General features: G+C 33.5%; 3 protein-coding genes across 10 annotated transcripts in view; 1 reads left to right on the forward strand and 2 right to left on the reverse strand.

Annotated features, from left to right (window-relative positions):
• Nucleotides 1-4552, forward strand: LOC105685213. The gene is made up of 10 exons (XM_012399111.3): nt 1-216; nt 331-425; nt 519-673; nt 777-907; nt 1054-1189; nt 1267-2187; nt 2316-2688; nt 2785-3113; nt 3325-3559; nt 3643-4552. The coding sequence occupies exons 1-10, from the start codon at nt 138-140 to the stop codon at nt 4003-4005; spliced, it is 2817 nt and encodes a 938-aa protein (XP_012254534.2). The 5' UTR covers nt 1-137; the 3' UTR covers nt 4006-4552.
• Nucleotides 3484-7028, reverse strand: LOC105685214 (protein FAM177A1-like). Of its 6 annotated transcripts, none has more exons than XM_012399113.3 (5): nt 6812-6950; nt 6584-6667; nt 6319-6447; nt 5851-6111; nt 3484-3620 (listed from the first exon to the last, which is right to left on the reverse strand). In XM_012399113.3, exons 3-5 carry the CDS (start codon nt 6445-6447, stop codon nt 3525-3527), a joined length of 486 nt encoding a protein of 161 aa, XP_012254536.2. In that variant the 5' UTR covers nt 6584-6667; nt 6812-6950; the 3' UTR covers nt 3484-3524. The 6 variants fall into 6 exon arrangements, with proteins under 6 accessions (XP_012254536.2, XP_048504734.1, XP_012254535.2 ...); XM_048648777.1 differs by having other exon boundaries at nt 6572-6667; XM_012399112.3 differs by lacking the exon at nt 6584-6667 and having other exon boundaries at nt 6888-7028.
• The window catches only part of LOC105685212 (mitogen-activated protein kinase kinase kinase 11-like), a 22062-nt gene continuing 8884 nt past the window's right edge, over nt 7029-20206 (reverse strand). For all 3 annotated transcript variants that reach the window (XM_020851962.2, XM_012399110.3, XM_048648760.1), the window contains 3 exons: nt 14161-14572; nt 13599-13934; nt 7029-13411 (listed from right to left, as the gene is read on the reverse strand). In XM_020851962.2, the coding sequence (XP_020707621.1) occupies nt 12685-13411; nt 13599-13934; nt 14161-14572 (1475 nt within the window). In that variant the 3' untranslated portion in view covers nt 7029-12684. The remainder of the gene's footprint in view (nt 13412-13598; nt 13935-14160; nt 14573-20206) is intronic.

The following is a 20206-nucleotide window of genomic DNA, read 5'->3' on the forward strand; positions in this document are numbered from 1 at the left end:
ACTTACCCTCCTTAGGAAATATTTACCCCATGGCTGGCTGTCAGCTTGATCTTCCGTCTACGTAGCTCTACACAAATTGTTATCCGATATAATTTTTAAATCAGATATCGAACAATAATGCAAAATTTTCAATAGAAATGCAAGATATATGCGAAAATATTCGCACGGCAATCGAGCACGGCCGTACTGACATTATCCGATCGTTATTAGACGCATGTACGTTATAACCTTGTTACAATATCATTCACCAGTAATTTTGTGTTTACGACTTCACAGTTTACGACTTGTCAGAGAATTATAGTCAGCTTTTAATTATCAACTTTCATTCAGGTGAAAATGGAAACACAGGAGATAGCCTCACCAAGGAGAAGATTCTGAATCAACCTCTCATAGAAGATGGAACCTTTCTTTTATATGCTTCAAAGGTACAGACAAAGCAGACGTTCATGTGAAGGTCTAATTGCAATGACTTGTGTAGCAAAATTGTCATTGCGTGTATCTTTTGTTCTCATTATCAGATAAATCAGGTAGACGTTGTGCGAACTCTGTTGAGCTGTGGTGCTGACCCAGCAATACAAAATTCTCAGGGCTACAATGCTGTTGATGTTGCATCTTCTGATGCTATACGCCGTATATATGTTGATGATCTATTGAGAGCTACTGCGGCATCTGAGTGAGTTTGATAATAATTTTATTTGAGTATATAGAAACTGCATCACAAAAATTTCTATAGTATGGATACAATTGTAAAAAAATATTTATTCATTCACTCACAGGCTTGGGAGGGTTGTACAATTGCTGGCTGCAGGTATAAATATAAATTCCTGGGATTCGGAAGGGAGTAAGAATACTCCGCTTCATTGGGCTGCTTGCTATGGAAATAAAGACGTAATCACGTGCTTGATAGGTATATTGTTTATCAGATTAAAGCAAGACATAGTGTAAATAATACTTCTACATTTGCAAGGATCTGTGTTTGAACTCCTTGTGTTGAAGTTTAAAATATTGAACACTCATTGAGTGTCATAGTAATGCTCTCAACTACGAATCCAGATAGGGGTGCAGAAGTGAATTCAGAAAATGGCTGTGGAGCCACACCTTTACATGATGCAGTAAATCGTGGAGATCTCACAATTTGTCAGGTGTTGCTACACGCTGGCGCTAATCCGCTCACCTGTGCTATTAAAGGGTCAAAATATTATATATATAAGATTTTTAATCTATCAGAATAATGAATTTTTTTAAATAATAATGACAAAATTACAGAACATTTGCCGGAAAGACTCCGTACGATTTGTCAATTGGAAAACCACCGTTGCAGTCTTTGTTACAAAAATATCTACCGATTACAGCATCCAATGAAAGTGATGCAATGCATAATACTACTACATTCATGGGACAAAACTATGGCGGTCGCAAAGTTTCAAAGTCATCAAACTTGAGTCAACTTTCCATAGATTCCAATAATAAATCATTTGACCAAATATTTGAAGGGACGAATCGAGAGACTGGGAGTGATAGCCCAGTTAAGAGTGTGGGTGAAAAAAGTGGGATATATAATCTCCTTTGGCCTCAGCCTAAAACTATCATAGAACTCATTGATTCTACTCCATTTATCGCTGGCAAAGAGTTATTCATTTCTATAATACAAGGAAGTGAATCAATACACAAAATATTAGATGTGTGGGAGATTAGCAGGTCCATTCTATTGGAGCTGGGCCATGATGTGAAAATCGGCGAAGTACAGCCAAGATCTGGAAAATTATATTCCGATCAACAGATAGAATGCTTAGTTAACAAAAACTTGTTTAATGTCAGTGATAGCTACCAGCTGTTAATATCTCAAAATGTAATCAAAGTAACTGCGGGGAGTTTGGCAGGTTTACATTACGCAGTCTGTACTTTTGTTCAAATACTAAGATTGTGTAAAACCCATAAGAACTCCGAAATATGCGAAATTGATGCAGTTCTCATTAAGGATGAACCGAGATTTAAACACAGAGGTGTATTATTGGACATCTCACCAAGAGGCAGAATACCTAATCTGGAATACTTACTACATATGATCGATCTATGGTCCGCTTTCAAGGTATCACACTTGCATCTGTATTCTAGATTAGCACCGAGCTGTGACTGGCAGCTATGTTATACCAGATCAGAAATGGTCACACTGGATCGATACTGCAGGTAAAATATAATCTTACTCATCAGAGTTTTCATTATTTTTTTAAACGAAAGCAATGGTAGATGCAAATGTTTCGATCAATGGACATTTTTTTAGGACTCTTCACCTACTCAGTTCTTGAATTTTACAGAGATCGACATCTGGAATTAGTGCCTGCCATAGATGTTGACTCGAACGTAAGTCAAAGACACCTGCCTCAAATGTGGCCAATCTTTCAGGAATTACTTGCGACCTTTCCAAGTTTAAGTTATGTCCATGTTGGCCCTAGATTGGCTAGTTTATTGGTTCAATTGGAAAATTTAGATTCGAGTTTATCAGCAAATGAAACTGTGGAAACGGATATGTCTGAAGTGTTTAAATCCTACTCCTGTCTGCAAGAACTCTGGCATATTTTGAATCTAAATTCTGATGCAACGTTATTACTATGTTCAAATGGACTACATTCTAAACCTGAATTACGTAACGTTCCGAGCAACGTTATCTTAGTGGAATATGGCTTCCAGGTGATAAAGCTTTTGAGATGCTGTTTGGCTAGTTGGTACAGCTTGTTAAATATAAAAACAAATCACATAATTTTCTCTGATTTATGGTCATTTTAGGCAGACTATGATTTTTCCGAGTGGACAGAGGTTTTTCGAAATGCTGGTGGCAATGTTCTACCGAGTTCTGGGACTGCAAGTTATAACAGCTTAGCAGGATGCCCTGCATCAACGTACGCCAACACGAGAAATGCACTGAAAACCGCACTGCAACAGAATTCAATTGGCATTATTGTAGCTCATTGGTCTGGTAGTCATCATTTGACTCCCCACCCTTTTGCTTGGGTAGGATTCTTGATCGGAGCTGGCTTTGCATGGAATCCTTCCAGTGACTTTGATTCGTTACATTTTGAGAACTGTGATACTCCTGAAGTCGCCAATACCTCCAGGTAGCAGTTCTGGTTAGCTAACTTATTTTAGTGTCCCGTATATGAATATTTCGTTAAGACTCAGTAGGACAAAATCATCAGATGTTTTTGACACACGCAAATTCACTATCAAGCCAGCATAATTATCAAAACTTACCCAGTAGAGATGGAGCCAGAAAAGCTTTCACTAGAATGTGGAGACATTTATAATTAATAAGTCACATTCCAACAGACAAGTGACACTGGCAAAGTTACTTGACATTCACGTCTTCTGGGATTCAGAAGGAAAAGTTGGTAACGCTGTTCTGGAGTTGGGGCGTGTAGATACGTTGGTGCTGACTCTCAGCAAGAATCAGGCAGCAATGGATTTGAAGCAAATACCAGACAATCGTGGGTCCACACTTTATCGACTATTAACTGACCCAGATAATGTCACTCTCGACAATCTTTCGGCAGATTTGTTTGTGGTATGCTTGCAGTCTCGAGTATATAAATGAATATTACCCAGCTGGTTTCTGAAGTATTCAACTAGAACATAACAATTTTTCAGAAAGTCACCAAGCAAATCAAACGAATCGCGCATTCCTTGTATGAAGTGAATCTGACATCGAAATTTGCATCTATGGAAATTCAAGAACTCCAATTAACTGCTGACTTGATGCTGACTGCTTGTCGCATTGGGAGAACTCTTATTGGTGTCGGTGTTAACCCAAACAGTAATATGGGACTTGCTGTAATTAATCTTGGAGTCTGTAATTTGCCTCCTACCTTTAGGACTGATATAGCAAACAAACTTTTAGCACACATTGAGCAATATAAGGGTGCCTGGTTACAAAGGCACTTACCTCAAGGGCTTCAGAGTTCTTTGCTAGTATTAACAGCCTCATTACATAGATTTGTACCAGAATCGTAAACTGATATTATTCTGGTCTACTGATGGATAAGTGAGAGAGCAGTACTGGATACAATGATTGAATTAAGCTTGGACTTATATACTAGTGATTAATACGTACACTAAACATCAAAATCGCGATTAAAAATTTCCATGAATAACAATGTTCTCTAACTATTTGAACATGTCATTGACTCTGTTCTAATGATTCAAATTTCATAATCTCTTTTGTTTGCTGAAGCCATGTGTTATGATTCTAGTACGAAGCATTCTGATCAAATTTTTAAGGAGTAGATGGTTACGATTTTTAACATTCCTATATTAAAGTTCAAAGTATACTAGACCTTGACATCATTTTAGTAATCTTCAGTTAATTATTATAACTCCTCAAGTGACAAATAACAAGGGACTATGATACTTTGTCTGCCGTTTTCACTAGTATTCAGCATTTCTCAAAGTATTATTCATGGTAATAGCTAATGATGATAAATGATCAATCCAATACTTCCTAAACTGAGTATGTATTTGAAATGAAGATATGAGAGATAATAAAACTTTTTCAATACAACTCAAGTGTCATTTATTTGACCACGTGATTCACAAACGTCATTTAGCTTCCTTTTAGCATATACAATTCCGAAAAAATTCTGAACAAATGCAAACGTTATTTCTATGCTAAAATAAATATTTCAATGTTTGATAATACTATCATCAAATTGTACTCGAAGTCACGTTACAAATGCTTGGCTCAAGTAACATTGTTTTAATCGCCACATATAGTTATTTTATTATCCTGCTGAATCTTATATGCTGAGGTTGCATATGAAATATGTCCAGAATCATCTTCGCGATCCAAAAACATTAGCTTATTTCTGCCTTTTTGAGGCAGATCAGCTAGTAGGGGCTAGATAGTATAAGGTTTGTATAATATAATGGCATTTTCAAATATCAAAGTAGGCATAAGCCTAATTATACGGCCAAGCGAATGATGGCCGTTATCATCAAAGGCCATAATGTGCATAACTACTACCACATGAACGAGAGACTAAGGATACTTTTATGAAGGCACTTTTCAAGGCTCAAAAAGTTCAATGAAGGAAATTCTTAATTTGTCAGTAATATTTACGTGCCTACCGCTAGAAGGTCGCCAATCTCGAAATCTTGACATTCAAGAGGTTTTCTATAGTACACATTTCTTTAGTTTCATAATAGATGCGTGCTGAATACGTAACATTTAGGAATCTCTGTAATCACCAATCAATTTTGTGCTAAGTTGTATATCACTGCCTACTAACTTTCTTTTGCAAGAATATTCGTTCAGCCCTAGTAATATTCGACAAATATGTTAGTCCCTAAGAGTCATGCAATAAATGGGACGTTCTCATTTTGAAGGCCCAAATGTTACCGACTAAGAATTTCAGATCTTTTGAACACTGCACAAGAAGGCATTGCAGGTTAATGATTTGGAATATTTAGGTGAAATTACTTCCTTAAACTATTTTTTATCTTAGGAAGTAGGAATATTTTCACATGATATACCAATTCCATATGCTGTGCATACACTTCAAGCTATTGTGTCAACAGTAAGTTAAAATTTCATCAAATTCAACCTTTCATTAAATGGAACAGATTAAATAATTTAAAGACTACCACTGTGAAAACAGAAGCTATAAGATGTGAGTTAGTCAAATTCTTGCATAAATTAAAAATGATTATTGTAGAGTGCAAGTTGTAAAATGGGAACAAACTGAATTTGATTGTATAAAATATACCAGCAAAGCTTTGTTATTGAATGAAAAGTCTCTAAGGAAATATTCGAGATCGTCGAAACCTTTCTAGCAATCAAAATCTCTGATGGTTCTGTACCTGTTCAGGTGAGGTATTTTGGTCGACAAGATTATTGCGGTTTTCTTCTCTCCAGCCCCCCATCTCTAAGTCTTCTTTTTTTTGCAGCTCAGCCTCTCTGGCTTTCATTCTATCATATTCTCTAATTTCAAACTGGTATTTTGAATCAGTTATACCAAAGAAACTTGCTAAAGATTCTCCTACGTAATCGCAAGCACTCAGTGTCTTGCTACCGACCCACGTAGTTTGATACCACATCCAAGGAAACCAGCTCAGTGTTTTCTGAAAACAAGGACAAATTACAAAAACGATTGAAGCAATTTTCAATGGGGCATCTATGCGAACTAGATTTGAAGACATTTTTGTTGATGACAAGGAGAGGAATTGGGTAAAAAATGCGAATAACCCAATGTAGCAAGAGGTGGCTACAATGGTTCATTTGACAAAATATCAGCTTTATAAAATTAATATTTAATCAAATAGGCTTACAGGATTGACAACTGGCAATCCATCCTGTGATTTTGGGGAATCTCTTTCATCTTCTGAAGAAAATTCTTCTACTGTTCCATCTGAACAGTGAATTACTCTTTTGGGCACCTTGTTTTTTTGTGGTTCCATCTATGAACAAATTGAACTGAATATTGCGAAAATTAACTAAACTAAAACACAATTGACGAAAGAATGGTTAATATCACTACAAAATTTTGTTTATCTCATGGACAGCGTATTTTCATAGCAATACCGTAAATTATACCTCTTCTAGCAGTGTTCGAGTGTTAACAAAGTACTGTCAGATTAAAGAACAATGACGCTGTTATTTTACTATTATGACAGCATACTGCAAAATAAATGTGTGATCACATGCATAAAATTAGTATGCGACTCATTCCACTTGAAATTATTATGCGTTTTCGACGTGATTATTTTTGTTGATATGCGAATGTATCGTGATGATGTGGGAATTATTACGTGAAAATGATACCGTGTTAATCGATGTAAACCGCTTGTATAGAGTTAAGTAGGAAAATCTGTTCGCGGTAAAGTCACTTGATAGCTACCATGTTGACAGCTAGGTTGGTTTGTTCTTTGTTGGTTACTACTTTGGTTAGCGTTGATTGGATAGTTACCGTCATTGGTGATCCACTGGAACAATCACTAATTTGATTGAGAATTCTAGTGGATTAACGCTAGCATTTAAATATTATTTCAAATTGTTTATTCATAATGCGCACGTCACCTACAGGATGACGAGATGTTTTATTATTACCATAATTAATAATTATAATATATTGAGGTTGCTATTTATAATTTGTATAATTAAGTATTTATATTTATAATGTAATGTACAATACTTGGAAAAATACATTAATTTTTAGTGCAGATCAGACAGCGTTGCGTACGTTCTGTTATCTGTAGTGTTCTTTTTTCTAATACAGTACGGAAAAAATTTCAGAATTAACAATTCGTTTGAATATTATGTATGAAAATCCAAGGGAACTATTTCTTCAATATCTCACAGCACTCGGATCAAAATATTAACACTATGAGACATCGCATAAAAGCTTAGTAAAATCTTATAATCTTGTTTGTACAAAATAAGGACACATTATAATTTTCTTTTTCCAATGTACTATTTGTAGAATCTCATTGGTATTTAAATTATTTCATGGTTTTCATTTCCATTTGAAAAACAATAATCTGTAAATTTGGAACTGATTTGCACAACACACGAATATTATCACATTGTTCAAATTCTAAACAAGCTCTTAAACTAGAGATAAATTTGAAACAGTGCAAATGCTGTAACGCAATTCACTACTTTTTGTTCAAGAATACCCTAATATTTTATTTTACATCAAGAATACATGAGTCATGAGTTAAAATCAGCAGCATTGATTAGCCAATATTAGATTTTACATCTGTGCCTTGTCCTTACTAAGCAATTTCCTTTCTATCCATTTCAAATCAATGGTAACATGACTGCCCAGTCTTTCAAAACCTGAAATCAATAGGGTTTTCTTGCTTTCTGTCATAGTAGAAGAGAGAAAATATTTGCAGACTATATTTTCAATCTGTAAAACAAATGTAAGATTGTAATATGACATGATTATTCACACTTGCAGTCTATAAGAATAGATTTAAGATATGACTCAATCAGAATGCATGCTTTAAGTGATTCGATATTTCCATTAATGTAACAACAGTGGCAAGTGCTATCATCTCTATCTTAAAATGCAGAGAGGTAATTTCTCTATGAAAAAAAGAAAACCAAAAGTTGAAAGTTAGAAGGTAGCGATGTAAATATATTAGGCTAATTGGTTGCTACTGTTCATGTAGCTGACTATGCTCATATTGCTGTACAAAAAAGTTTCAGACTACACAAATTACCATCACTATAAGTGCATTTTCTGGAAACGTTTGGCTTTGTAAAAAGCCAATACACCTTCTGTAAATAATATAGTTTTCTTTATACTGTCATTTTTCCATTCCTGAATTAGAACTAGAATCTCCACTGCTATAAGATGGATGATAGGAAATGTTGTTTCAGTACAATGGAAGTGTCATCTAAGCTTCAAGGCTAAATTTTATTGTTTTAATAATAATAGCCATTTGTTGTGTGGTAAATATCAGATATTTCCACTTGTTACGATTCTTGTCCTCTAATTGATACATATTGAATCATTTCAAATCACTTATGATACACAGTGGACTGATTCTATAGGGGAATGGCCACAATATCCAAAGACTAACAATGAGCAGAGCATCACAAACAGTATACATCATGGTTTTTCTGGTTACAGCTGACCAAAATAATTAGAATTCTATATATGTACAGTCATTATAGACATTGACCATCAAGCTTTCAATTGATGTCCAAGTAAGCATTAATAATTTGTATACAATTTATCAGATGCTCTGCAACTGAAGATGGTATTTTCAATATACATATGTATAGGCTTCATATCACTATGTTTCATTTTAATATTGTATCAGTTACAATACCAAAAGGAATGTAGTTTGAAAATAAGTTATTTCTGAAATTATCTACATGGTAGAATATAAGTACAGTGCTGTTGGAAGTGCTGAACGTTACGAAAAATCTGGAATAGGAGATAATTTGTAATATATCATAAAAATCGTTCAAAGTACCAGTGCAATACCCTACTCTGTTACTTCAGGGAAAATAGGTGAAAAAAAGTTTTCCAACTGATACATCTGATGGTGTTCCTATTCTCTTGATTCTTGTCTCTATTGCACTAACATTCAGCACTTTCCATCCATACATTTGTAAAATACCTTAAAACTAAGCCATTATGATTGAATTCAATTGAATATGCGATTAATATAATTACTCACAAAACTAAATGAATTGTAATATAAAAAATAAATATAGCTTAGACTAGCACGTTCGGCGAACGAGCGCCATTACACAATTACCACGTTCATAGCTGCCGAGTATTATTTGTAATTAAATTATTATTATTCTTTATGTTATTATCATTAGCAATCAATTATAGAAATTTTTTTTCAATAATTCAAGTGTTTCTTGGAAGCATTTTGAATTTTTAAGTTACTAAGACAAATTAAGTACGCCATTTTTAGCACCGCAGAATATTTTTACGCAGTACAGACAAACTGTTCTTCAAGAATTCAATTTTCATTACATTCACCAATACCGAGTCCAAAATACCTGTGACAACTGGATTGATTGAAGTTCACCTACATTAGCTGCCAATGAGATAACTATAATTTGGTTAATATTGAAATAAGATACAACTTACATACACATATTATAAGCAGCTAACAATGAATGTATGTATAGTACTATAAATTCATGATTTACTACAACTTATGAACGCAAGCACAATGTGTTAATATATTGCTAGAGAAGCAAATAGTGGGTAACATCCACAAGCCTCACTGAGATCAAATGTATTGTCAATAATCAAATGTGACTGATGAACGAAAAACAGCAGAGATGCTTAGATAGGGTCAAATACTTTGCGTTTGATGCCAGAATTTCTAATATACATAAATTAGATTGAATAAGTATTTCAAAAATGTTTAGAAGAATCAATCCAGTCGTTATATTGTGGTCATTTGCAAGACTGAACTATACTCATATATTCAGCAAGTTCAGTTAATATATGAATTATTTGATGAATTTAGAGGTCGAAATTTTTGAAGTAGTAAAAATACCAAGCTTCTGAAACTGAAGCCATTATTTCAAAAATTCACCTGCGTTGAAAGATCATTGTAATTTTTGACTTGAAATCATTAAACAGATTATACAATGCACAATCTTCCCGAAGAACTTGGCCTCTATATTGATAATTTATTCTTAAGAACTATATACATTGCAGCATATCCTATAACAATACTGATGTTCACCTTTCATCACACTTCGAATTATTCAAATTCAAATGAGAAAGAAAATAGCTTGATTACTAAATTCGTAATTTAATCATACACTATAATATTCCATATAGTTGTAGAATTCGTATAACATGTATGGAGAAAAATAAAATAAAATAGATTTTGATTTAAACGAAATGCAGTGCAGAATATTGCCAAATATTGTGTAGGGCTTTTGATTGGTCTCTACTTTCAAATCAACAATGATTAGTTGAAAATGAAAATTATTTTCCACCAAGTACGTATTAATTAACGAAGGTTAGTACTCCCTTCACTTCTACAGGGAATGTACGAATTGTAATTTTATTTCTAACTATTCAAATATTTATATTTACAACTTCAATACTATTGATTATATACAACATGCATTGCGTCAACTGCTAATGAAAAAGTATGACTTATATGTTGATTAAATTCATCGTACTTTGTATCGATATAAACTTGCGAAAAATCGATGAAGATTGATGTGCATGAAACTAACATCAAAACTCTTGAGTACTTCAGACCAAGCGAAAGATGTGTTTCAATGGACAATGTAACTAGCATGAATCAATGTCAAGAACTACATATGAACGATTCAATTTGACTTGTAAAAATGATGATTGTGTTAATGGCATATGTTTACATACATATATATACATACGTAGATCAGAATGTGACATAATCTGTGCATGCCACATCACGCATAATTATATCCCAGCCAATAATTAAATAACAGTCTTCTTAGTCGTCGGATCGATATAGTTTCTGATATCAATAAGGCAATTTTTGCTTGGAACAAACTTTTATCATTTTTTGAGTCAAGTTATTCTAAAAGCAAACTATCCAACGACTCTTAGGTTTTATCATATTTACGCCAGAACGATTCATGTAACAATGCAGTTTTTTATCAATAAAGTGCTATAATATGTTCTAGGTCTTATCACACATCCAACACTTGATTTGGAAGTCTAAACTGTACACAGATTTGTACAACCAACAGTACAAAAGTCCTTGACTATAAAGTAAGCATGTTCAAAGTGTTTTGTGAAATTTTCCACAATTGGACAAACCTAGCAGATTACCATGAGTATATGTAATGACATGTACTTCATGGACCATCATCGTAAATCGACAAGTATCTGTGTAATCAAATGTATGTTCGTCCTGTGGCACATGTATCAAAAAATGAGTGAACAGATAGTAATAAGAGATAAACGTTTACTCGGATTTGCTAAAGGAAAAGATTAAAATTTGTTGCCTGAATTGAACCTAATAATTTTTTTGATGACACTTATTGATATAAGATAGGGATAATAGCCATAAACAATCGGCTATAAATAAATTCATGAATCAGAAATAAATAACAATGAGTTCTGGAGAAATTGCATAAGGAATGATGCTGATCGTTGTTACGAGAAGTTAGATTATTTGTCAATGAATTTCCAAACATTCTCATTAAAATTATAGCTAATCTCAAAATATGCTTGAAACCTCGCTGATAAAGTACAAAAGCGAGTTTGTATAATTAAGGTATTTTGATATCCGGAATGACGTGAGTAGTTGCGTTCAATAAATTGCTGAAATTACCAGAGCATTTAACAAGTAAAAATTATGCCAAAATTCTGGAATGTCAGTGAAAACACGACGTTGCATATTTATAGAACTCAAAAATAGTATAAGATAGCTTGAAATTTTCAAGAAGCTACATCTTGCAATATTATAAAATTTGAAACCCATAATTTCGTAACGGTGGCGAGAATGTTTTCATAAAATCAGCTTTTATCAATATTATCAAAGTACATAAAAAATGTTGAGCCCACTATCATCTGACACACATCATATACTAACTGCCATATTCAAACACTGATGCAAAACAATTCTTAGTTATTCTACAGCGATCATTATTCATTTCAAGCAATGAACATAAGTATTGCATTATATGATTCATATATCAAGTATTTACCATAAAATGACACTATACAAGAAGACTTTGCATAAATATTTTCTTACAAAGGGCAGTGTTTAATCCATATTCCAGCTCTTACACCTATAATGTATTTTCATCACATTATGGCACTATGAGTTCAGAATACAGGTATTTAAGTATTGTGTCACCGTGAAATGGTTGCAAGCAGTAGTTATCGCAATTCATATAATTCGAAACTACTTTACCTGCAAAATGTTGAGAATCAATGTTTTTGATTGTATTTTGCATGAAATATGTTACTTGAATACATTTGATCTCCTGCTGCTCGATACTCAAGTTGCTGGTTTACGAATACATGGAATTACCTTCAGTTGAAGACTGGGAGATTTATATACGAAGAAAGTCTGACATTGTATCTTGCTCACAACCCTTCCACCACTAACAAATGATCATAGGCTCGCCAATTTCGAACAACCAAGAGCAGCAGTGATAGCTTATTGTTCACTCGGTACTCTTTAAATAAGCCAATGCTATGATAAAAATTCCCGTTCTAATTCTGAAATGCTTGGTTTACGGCTTCGACTGAGCCTTCGGTTGGCTTGCAATGGTACTGTGATATCTTGACTTTGGCCATGAACTGGTATGTCCAACAGCGTTTCTCTATGATCTCTGGTAACATTATCTCTTGCAAATGTAACTGGTGAAAATCTGACCCTACTGATTGAAATTTGGCTGTCTTTCGCTGAAACGTAACTAGAATCCTCAGAAGTTAGGGAGTCTGGTGGTGTAGGATTGGTTGGAGTACCAGATCCTGAATTATTTTTACTCGGGTTCTTGTTCGGCGAAGTGTAGGAGTAGTTTGATCGTTTCAGACTAGACCGAAGTCTTCCAACGACCTCCAAATTACTAGGTCTTTCACTTGAATTTGGATTTGACTCGTGTGAATTTTGTCTGGTTAGGTAGACATTATTGTAGTCGTGATTTAAAATATTTGAATTGTAGCTAGAAATACTAGACATAGCGTTTGAAGATCGTTGATAATAATGGCTTGGCGAATACAGGGAGTAATCAGCTTCATCTTCAAGACGAAATGTTGGATTAACGTTACTTTGGCTAGACGTACTTGCATTTGAGACGTTAGATGATGTACGATGATGAGTATATGGTGGAAGTCTTGGTGTAGGTCGAGCAGGACTACTTATGCTGCTGGGATTATCGTATGCGTGCGGAAATTCTGGACACTCCAGCATTCTATCGCTATAACAGAATATGTTCATAACGAATAAATTCCCGTTCACATAATTGAACAACAAAAAATTTGCTAGAATAATTAGAAATTCTGAGATAATCAGTATTACTGAGCCAAAAATTAACTCTTCGTTGCTAAGAGAATCTGCAATATTTTGAACAATGCGAAGCTATTGCTACATATTTATTAACTCACTGATAATCCGAATGTACAAAATATGGAGACTCAGAAGGTCTATAGTACTCAGTCGGGACTACAGCATAAACAGGTGGACCATAATCTGGTATTGCTGCAATATTTCCCATGAATATGGTTGGCACTCGTTCAATTCGATCGATTCTGCCAATTTCTGGAGAGTAGGTATCATCGTTACTTGTACTAGAACTTTTTCTTCGAGGACTAGGCGTTGGTGCATTGGTATTGGCTGATGTTGCATAATGTTGTGGAGAATCCGTAAAGCGCAATGGTTTATCGGGCATCACGTTTGAAGGCAGGCCAGGTGGTATACCTCCCATATTACTCAGGAACGGCCTGAAATATATTTAGAACAATGTAAAGGTGAGCTGTGACAACGATAGCAGATCACCACATTTGTTATGTACTTTCAAACTGAATTATTAATAACATTCAACAATACCAGAGAGCTCTACACATATGCACAATACACAACCTGACACAGAAAATGATAAGAACTTATGGGAAACCCATGTGAACACTTTTTTACTTGACTCAAATGATCAAGTAGTGAAATACTGACCTGTAGTGTCGTGCCGGTCCATGATACGTATTATGAGGATAGCCACTGGTTGAACTAAATTCGTAATCAGGACCCAAGTAAGCAGAATTTTGATCTGAACCATTATCTGCTTGAAACCACCATCTGGATTGTTCGTCTTCGCAGTTGCTGGGCTTCGGTTGTAATTTAGGGTGAATTGGAGACACATTTGACATTCTTACGTCATATCCTGTTGCTACACCAGCAAGCATAGCAGCGATGTTATATAAAACCAGTTCGATAATACTTAATTTAGGTTTCTTTACTTCCCCGTTGTACAGTGTAGGCATAGGAACCGGCATTGGCATAATGTAGGGCCCAGTAAGGCCAGGTTTAATGGGATAATCTGAAGTCATCCAGTCGTTCGGAAGTTCGGTAGGCAATGCTGTGTAGTCTATAAAAAGAATTGCAGTCTTAGGAAATAATGGCAGTTTCTCATAACATTAGGAATTATATTGTGATTAGCTGTAAAGGTCGTATCTTGTAAGAGATGTATGCAATCTATACTGTATCATGTATATTCCCGCATAAATTTGTAATGATTATGTCATTTTGTTATTATTATCCTTAACGATCTTAGGTTGTTCGTGTGAAGTATTCTACTAATAAGAAATGGACACATTTTTATGTAATATCTATGAATTTATATCTAATGCTGGTGGCACAACATGTGAACATTTCCAGCCAAACATTAAACTATCATTATGAGGCAGAAAGCATTGATAGCAATGCTCCAACCCTTAAATCTCAAAGAATGATCTTGAACAATATGGAAAATATAATTATTTATGCAAACACCGTCAAGAGATATTGATATCTTCTGATAATATTTTGTAGCATACATAATTTTGAATTTAGTCTACTTGTGATATACCGGTCTAATACAAGAGTATTCTTATCGCAATAGTAATGATTTCACCAAAAATAATCAAAATAATAATACTCAATCACAATTGAAACTTCGCGCATAAGTTGTATTCTCTTTGATGTAATATGCAGAATAAAGTCTTAAAAAATAATTGAGTATGTGAAACAATGCATTGGTTGTAGCAAGGAAACATTAGAATTACAACGAAAACTACTCATATATTCTTGCAAGAGGACATGCTTTTCATACTTTATCAGTTCCAAAATTCAGTCTATCTCATTAGGCAGGTTTGTTAGAATCATAACATAAACATTGTATTAGTATGCAGTTAAATGTACCCTCTCAACAAAGCAGTTTAAGTTACAAACAATTCAAGCACTCCAACCAGTTGCTGCTATTTACAATATCCACAGTCATTTGACCCTTCTAAGGATTCGTACAATTGCGGATTCAGCAATATTAACTGCCGGGTTGTACATTAGTTATTGTAAGATTTAAATATTATATAAAACACAATCAATAATGACCCCAGCTCAATCTGAAACCGTTTTTCACACTAATGAATCACTGACATTGCTAGTTTATACTATACAGCTTAAGAGTACGTAAGTAATGCATTCTGCTTATACTATTCATAAACTTAGTTGTAAAGACAAATTGTAATAACTGTAGAATAATGAAAGAGAATCCGTGTTTTCATGCTAATAACAATATTGAGATCAAAATATTCTAAGCAGTTAGAATTACTACTTTGATTTGAAGATTATCCTATTGATGTGACAGGGTGAGTAAATTTCATCGATTTTGTCACAGACAAAAACTTATTTCGAAGACAATGTACCTAAATCTTGTCATAATAGGAGGCTACAGATTTCTTGCAAAATTGTTGTTTCATTTCTAGTTTTTGAGTTCTATTCTCTTCAAATCAGGTCACCTACTGTTTAATGAAATATTAACATTCGGTTTGCTGAATTTCATAACAAGAAAAGAATCTTCATAAGTCAGAATGATTTTCCATGATATTCAATAATAATTAGCAATCATAATCCCAGTCAACTTTTGTTCAGCTGTCAATGAATGCTTAATGCATTGTCACAGGAAATTAGGGCACATTCTTTTGCTAATCTTGTCTTCAAACTTCATACCTTAGATGCCACATGAAAATAAATCATAATCAGTTTACGAAAGCTATAGGCTTTGTACAAACCAAATATTAGTCATAAAACTAAACAAAGGATGAAATTTATAAATAACATCCATGATTTCTGTTGGAAGCCATTTCTGAATTGGTTTTTAGTTTACATCAATAGCTTTTGAATGATTTCACAATTGAGTGGACAAATAACTGACTACATGTGTGGTACCAGCCATTCAACTATAGTTAAATAGCTCCTATAATACTAAATGTTAGTTTCAGACAGCCTGTTTTTTCGTTGTCTAAATGATTATAATTTTATGTATTGTAGACAAACACTTAGAAGTATAAGGGATAAGTTTAGTTCACACGCAACACAACAATAGAATTTTTCACCATTAATGCATCTAAATCCCAACTAAATACAAAAGCATTCTACTTACAACATGAAGCATATCATAGTGACAGTTTACATTCTCTTACTAAGCATAATATGTTAAAACATGCTATACTAACCACAAGCCACGAAGACAACAAATTAACTGAAGACGGCACAATCTATAAGTAACAGTGTTTGCCACGGTCGCTATTGTATGACCGATAATAAATTGTGCTATTCATTATATTCATCACAAATCTTGCAAGACACTATTGCCAGATAAGACCTGGGTTTTTGTAATCAACACATAAATGTTCAATAACCAGTAACACTGATTTACTTGAAACAACAACTTGGAGTATCAACATTTTCTGAAAAATTGGCTAATCATGAAATTTAATAAGGTCTGATCTCCTGATCAGAAACTCAAAATCATTAATGATTAATTTTGATATTTGCTCAGAGGCAATGACTAACTAACAAGTTGTATCACTGATTCCATTACACACAGTCATTTGTAAAATGAATCTTGCAATTTACAATAGAATAATAATTTGTCCGTTGACATTAAATTGTTCGTAGAATTGGGCAAACAATATAGGATATTTCAGGAGGGATAGGACCAAAACCAAGTGAAGTTAAAAGTTAGGAGCCCATGGGGTACATGCAGGGTATGTCTTTTTTTACGCTCGGTTAAATTACTACTCTTACATTGCTTCGAATGACTAGAGCCAGTACTTTGCAAACTTAGATAATTGAGTATAAAAGAATAAATAAAAAAGTGAAATAGTATAATTTCTCTTTCTACGAGTATATGTTTATAAATAGTGCTGCCATATGACCCTGGTTATAACTTGTTAGAAGTGATAATCAGTAAATAACAAAGCATAGCTTTCTCAGTCTCCTAAAATATGATCAAGTTTTAACTATTTCAAATTAAGCTTTTGAGTCGAGCGATAGTTACTTCCTCACAATGTTTGCAGATGATACATTTGTTCAAGATGTGATTTAGACATTAAAAAGACAACAACTCAGTAAAAATGTGTCAAAGCATAGAGAATCTTCGAACAAAAGTGATACTATTTACAACCAAAGCTAACAGTATTAGAGTATACCGAGCGTAAAAAAAAAAAACTAAAACAAAATCTGTGTACAACTGAAAAGATTTTATTGAAAAAATTTTATAGCTAAATACAGATGTGTCTTTTGCATGTAAGTGCCTATTATATCGTGCGCAAGGTTTCGGCAGTTCATGTGGTGCATATGGAAATACGATGTGCCAATACAAATACATGTTGCATCTAAGAAAAAACTCATGAGATTCGCTGTATGATCTGAAGTAATGTGAATACCTTAACGCGATGGTAAAAATTTATCTTACTGCTGAACCTGAGAGTCATTAGCAAACCTCTGGCATTCAACAAATCAGTGCAGCTACTACATGATACGACGAGCCTTAATTAGCTAGTACTGGATCATTGTTGTTCAATTCAGCAACGGAAGCAAAAATTTCCAATAGTATGTACTCATCAAATCAATACTGTGATATACGGTAAAATGTTATTGGAACGAATAGTCCAAACTTATAGGTAGTTTTAGTCAGTAGATTTGGTTCATTGAATCAGGGACTCTGATTCTCAGGTACAGAGTTTCGATTGTTGAGTATAAAATTTTAGAGGAAGATTTTTCACGTTTTAATCATATAGCGATCTGTTAAATATGATTGTTAGAGTGTTATATACTCTAAATTATTGTGACTGAGAAGAACCAACACCAGAAAGAATTCGGTCATTCTTTATTAAGAACTTTCGAAACCCAGATGTAGAACGCCACTTAAACACGGAATATCATCCTGAATTCATAGTTTGAATCTGGATGTATGATTATCAGGATGTTCTCTATGTCTTTTGCATCTAATACTCTGAATTGGTCAACTAAATTAGCAGATGAGCATAATTCACAAGTAGCAAATCAAATATTTGAAAGAATCTGGTCAAATTTCAATTTAATATAACATCTAGAGTGGTGATACTAGAAATATATTAACAGTTACCAATATTAATTTGTGTACTAGAGGCTATGAACCGCCTTGTCCTACAGTTCAAAGAATTATAGTCACTTATTTGAATTGGAAAATGTCGTAGGAGAATAACTGATACAGTTCGATCCAGATCTGCATCATTTAAATATTAAGATAAAACATCATAACTTAATGAATTCTATCTGTAAGAAAAGAAGTTTAAATTCAAAAAATTTATACTGTGGTATGATAAATGAAAATGTAACGTGAAAGTCTTTCTTGACCAGAAATTTGAGCAACCTGTTAGACTATTGTCATCATTGTGGACGATTTTTGAAGGTGACTGAAATAATTATAATGTGATCTGATTTTAAGGAGCAGTCTGTCAAACTATTGTTCGCATACTGTAAATAATCCTTAATTTTAGTGTGGCCCCTTTCCAAAGAATGAACAGGTAACACAATTGAATAAGATTATATGTTGCTTGGTCACCGATAATTATTATACTCCAAGATCTAGTTGAAATAAATTACACCACCATTGGCTAGCCACTACCAACAATTTTGATAAATAAATAAAATTATCAACTCACTACTTAATACTGTGCGAATGAATTTACAAATTATCACATCAGCCATTTTTAGGCCTATGATTGTATGGGAGAATTTAAATGAAAACTCAGACGAAACAGTAACTATTGTGAGCATGCACTACCGTTGGAAAAAAGAACACCATTTGTATTTACTTGCATTAACTGATTTTTGAGCGTTACTTGGATGCTCAATAAAACATGTCTCTCTTGAAAGATAAATTATATTTCTTTGTAATAAAACGTGATATTTACAAATAGACTGCCTTACTAAAACAACTGACGCGCCAACAATTAACTGAAATTAAAGTTGGTGTATGCATCATTAAACTTTACTTTTTCTGTAGCGCCAAAATGCTGTGTTTAAAATTTTAATTCGTAATTTTTCAGGAATACCAATTGGCTTGTAATCCTCATAGATTTTAAACAGGAATGTTTTGCATTTCATGAAAATTAGTGGTATTATTTTTGGAATAAATATCTACTTTGTGAAAGTCTAATTCATGACACAGTATTCCTAATGGATAATTATTATTTGCTATTTTATTGTAAAGTTTCTAGTCCTAAACTGCGAATAATATGCTAATTATTAAAAGATACTTTAATGTTGTAGAATTCAATTGATTTCGTCAAAATATCTTCATTTTATCAAATTATTAAAATTCATTAAACTCAAAGAACAGGAGTTTGGGATAGCTGGAATTGACAGCTTGACTGATTGAATTACCAGTCAATAGTGCAAGACTTGGTTCCAGCTATTGTACCAATCACATCCAAAGAAATACTCATACGATAGTCCATGTGAAATGATGTTTAACATCAAGACAATCTGATATTATAAGATTGAAACAGAATTGATTACTTATATCTGAATCAGGGCTGTTGCAAGTTTTAAATGTTATCCTATGTATAAGTTTCAGTATACAAATCAATATCTATTCATATAAAAAAAAATATATGTATAGTATATATATATATATACACATATATATATATATGTATCTGTAATTGAAATTTCAATCTCTAGAACTATTGGA

Source organism: Athalia rosae, chromosome 1 (genome assembly GCF_917208135.1).
Source record: "Athalia rosae chromosome 1, iyAthRosa1.1, whole genome shotgun sequence".
NCBI classification, from domain to species: domain Eukaryota; kingdom Metazoa; phylum Arthropoda; class Insecta; order Hymenoptera; family Athaliidae; genus Athalia; species Athalia rosae.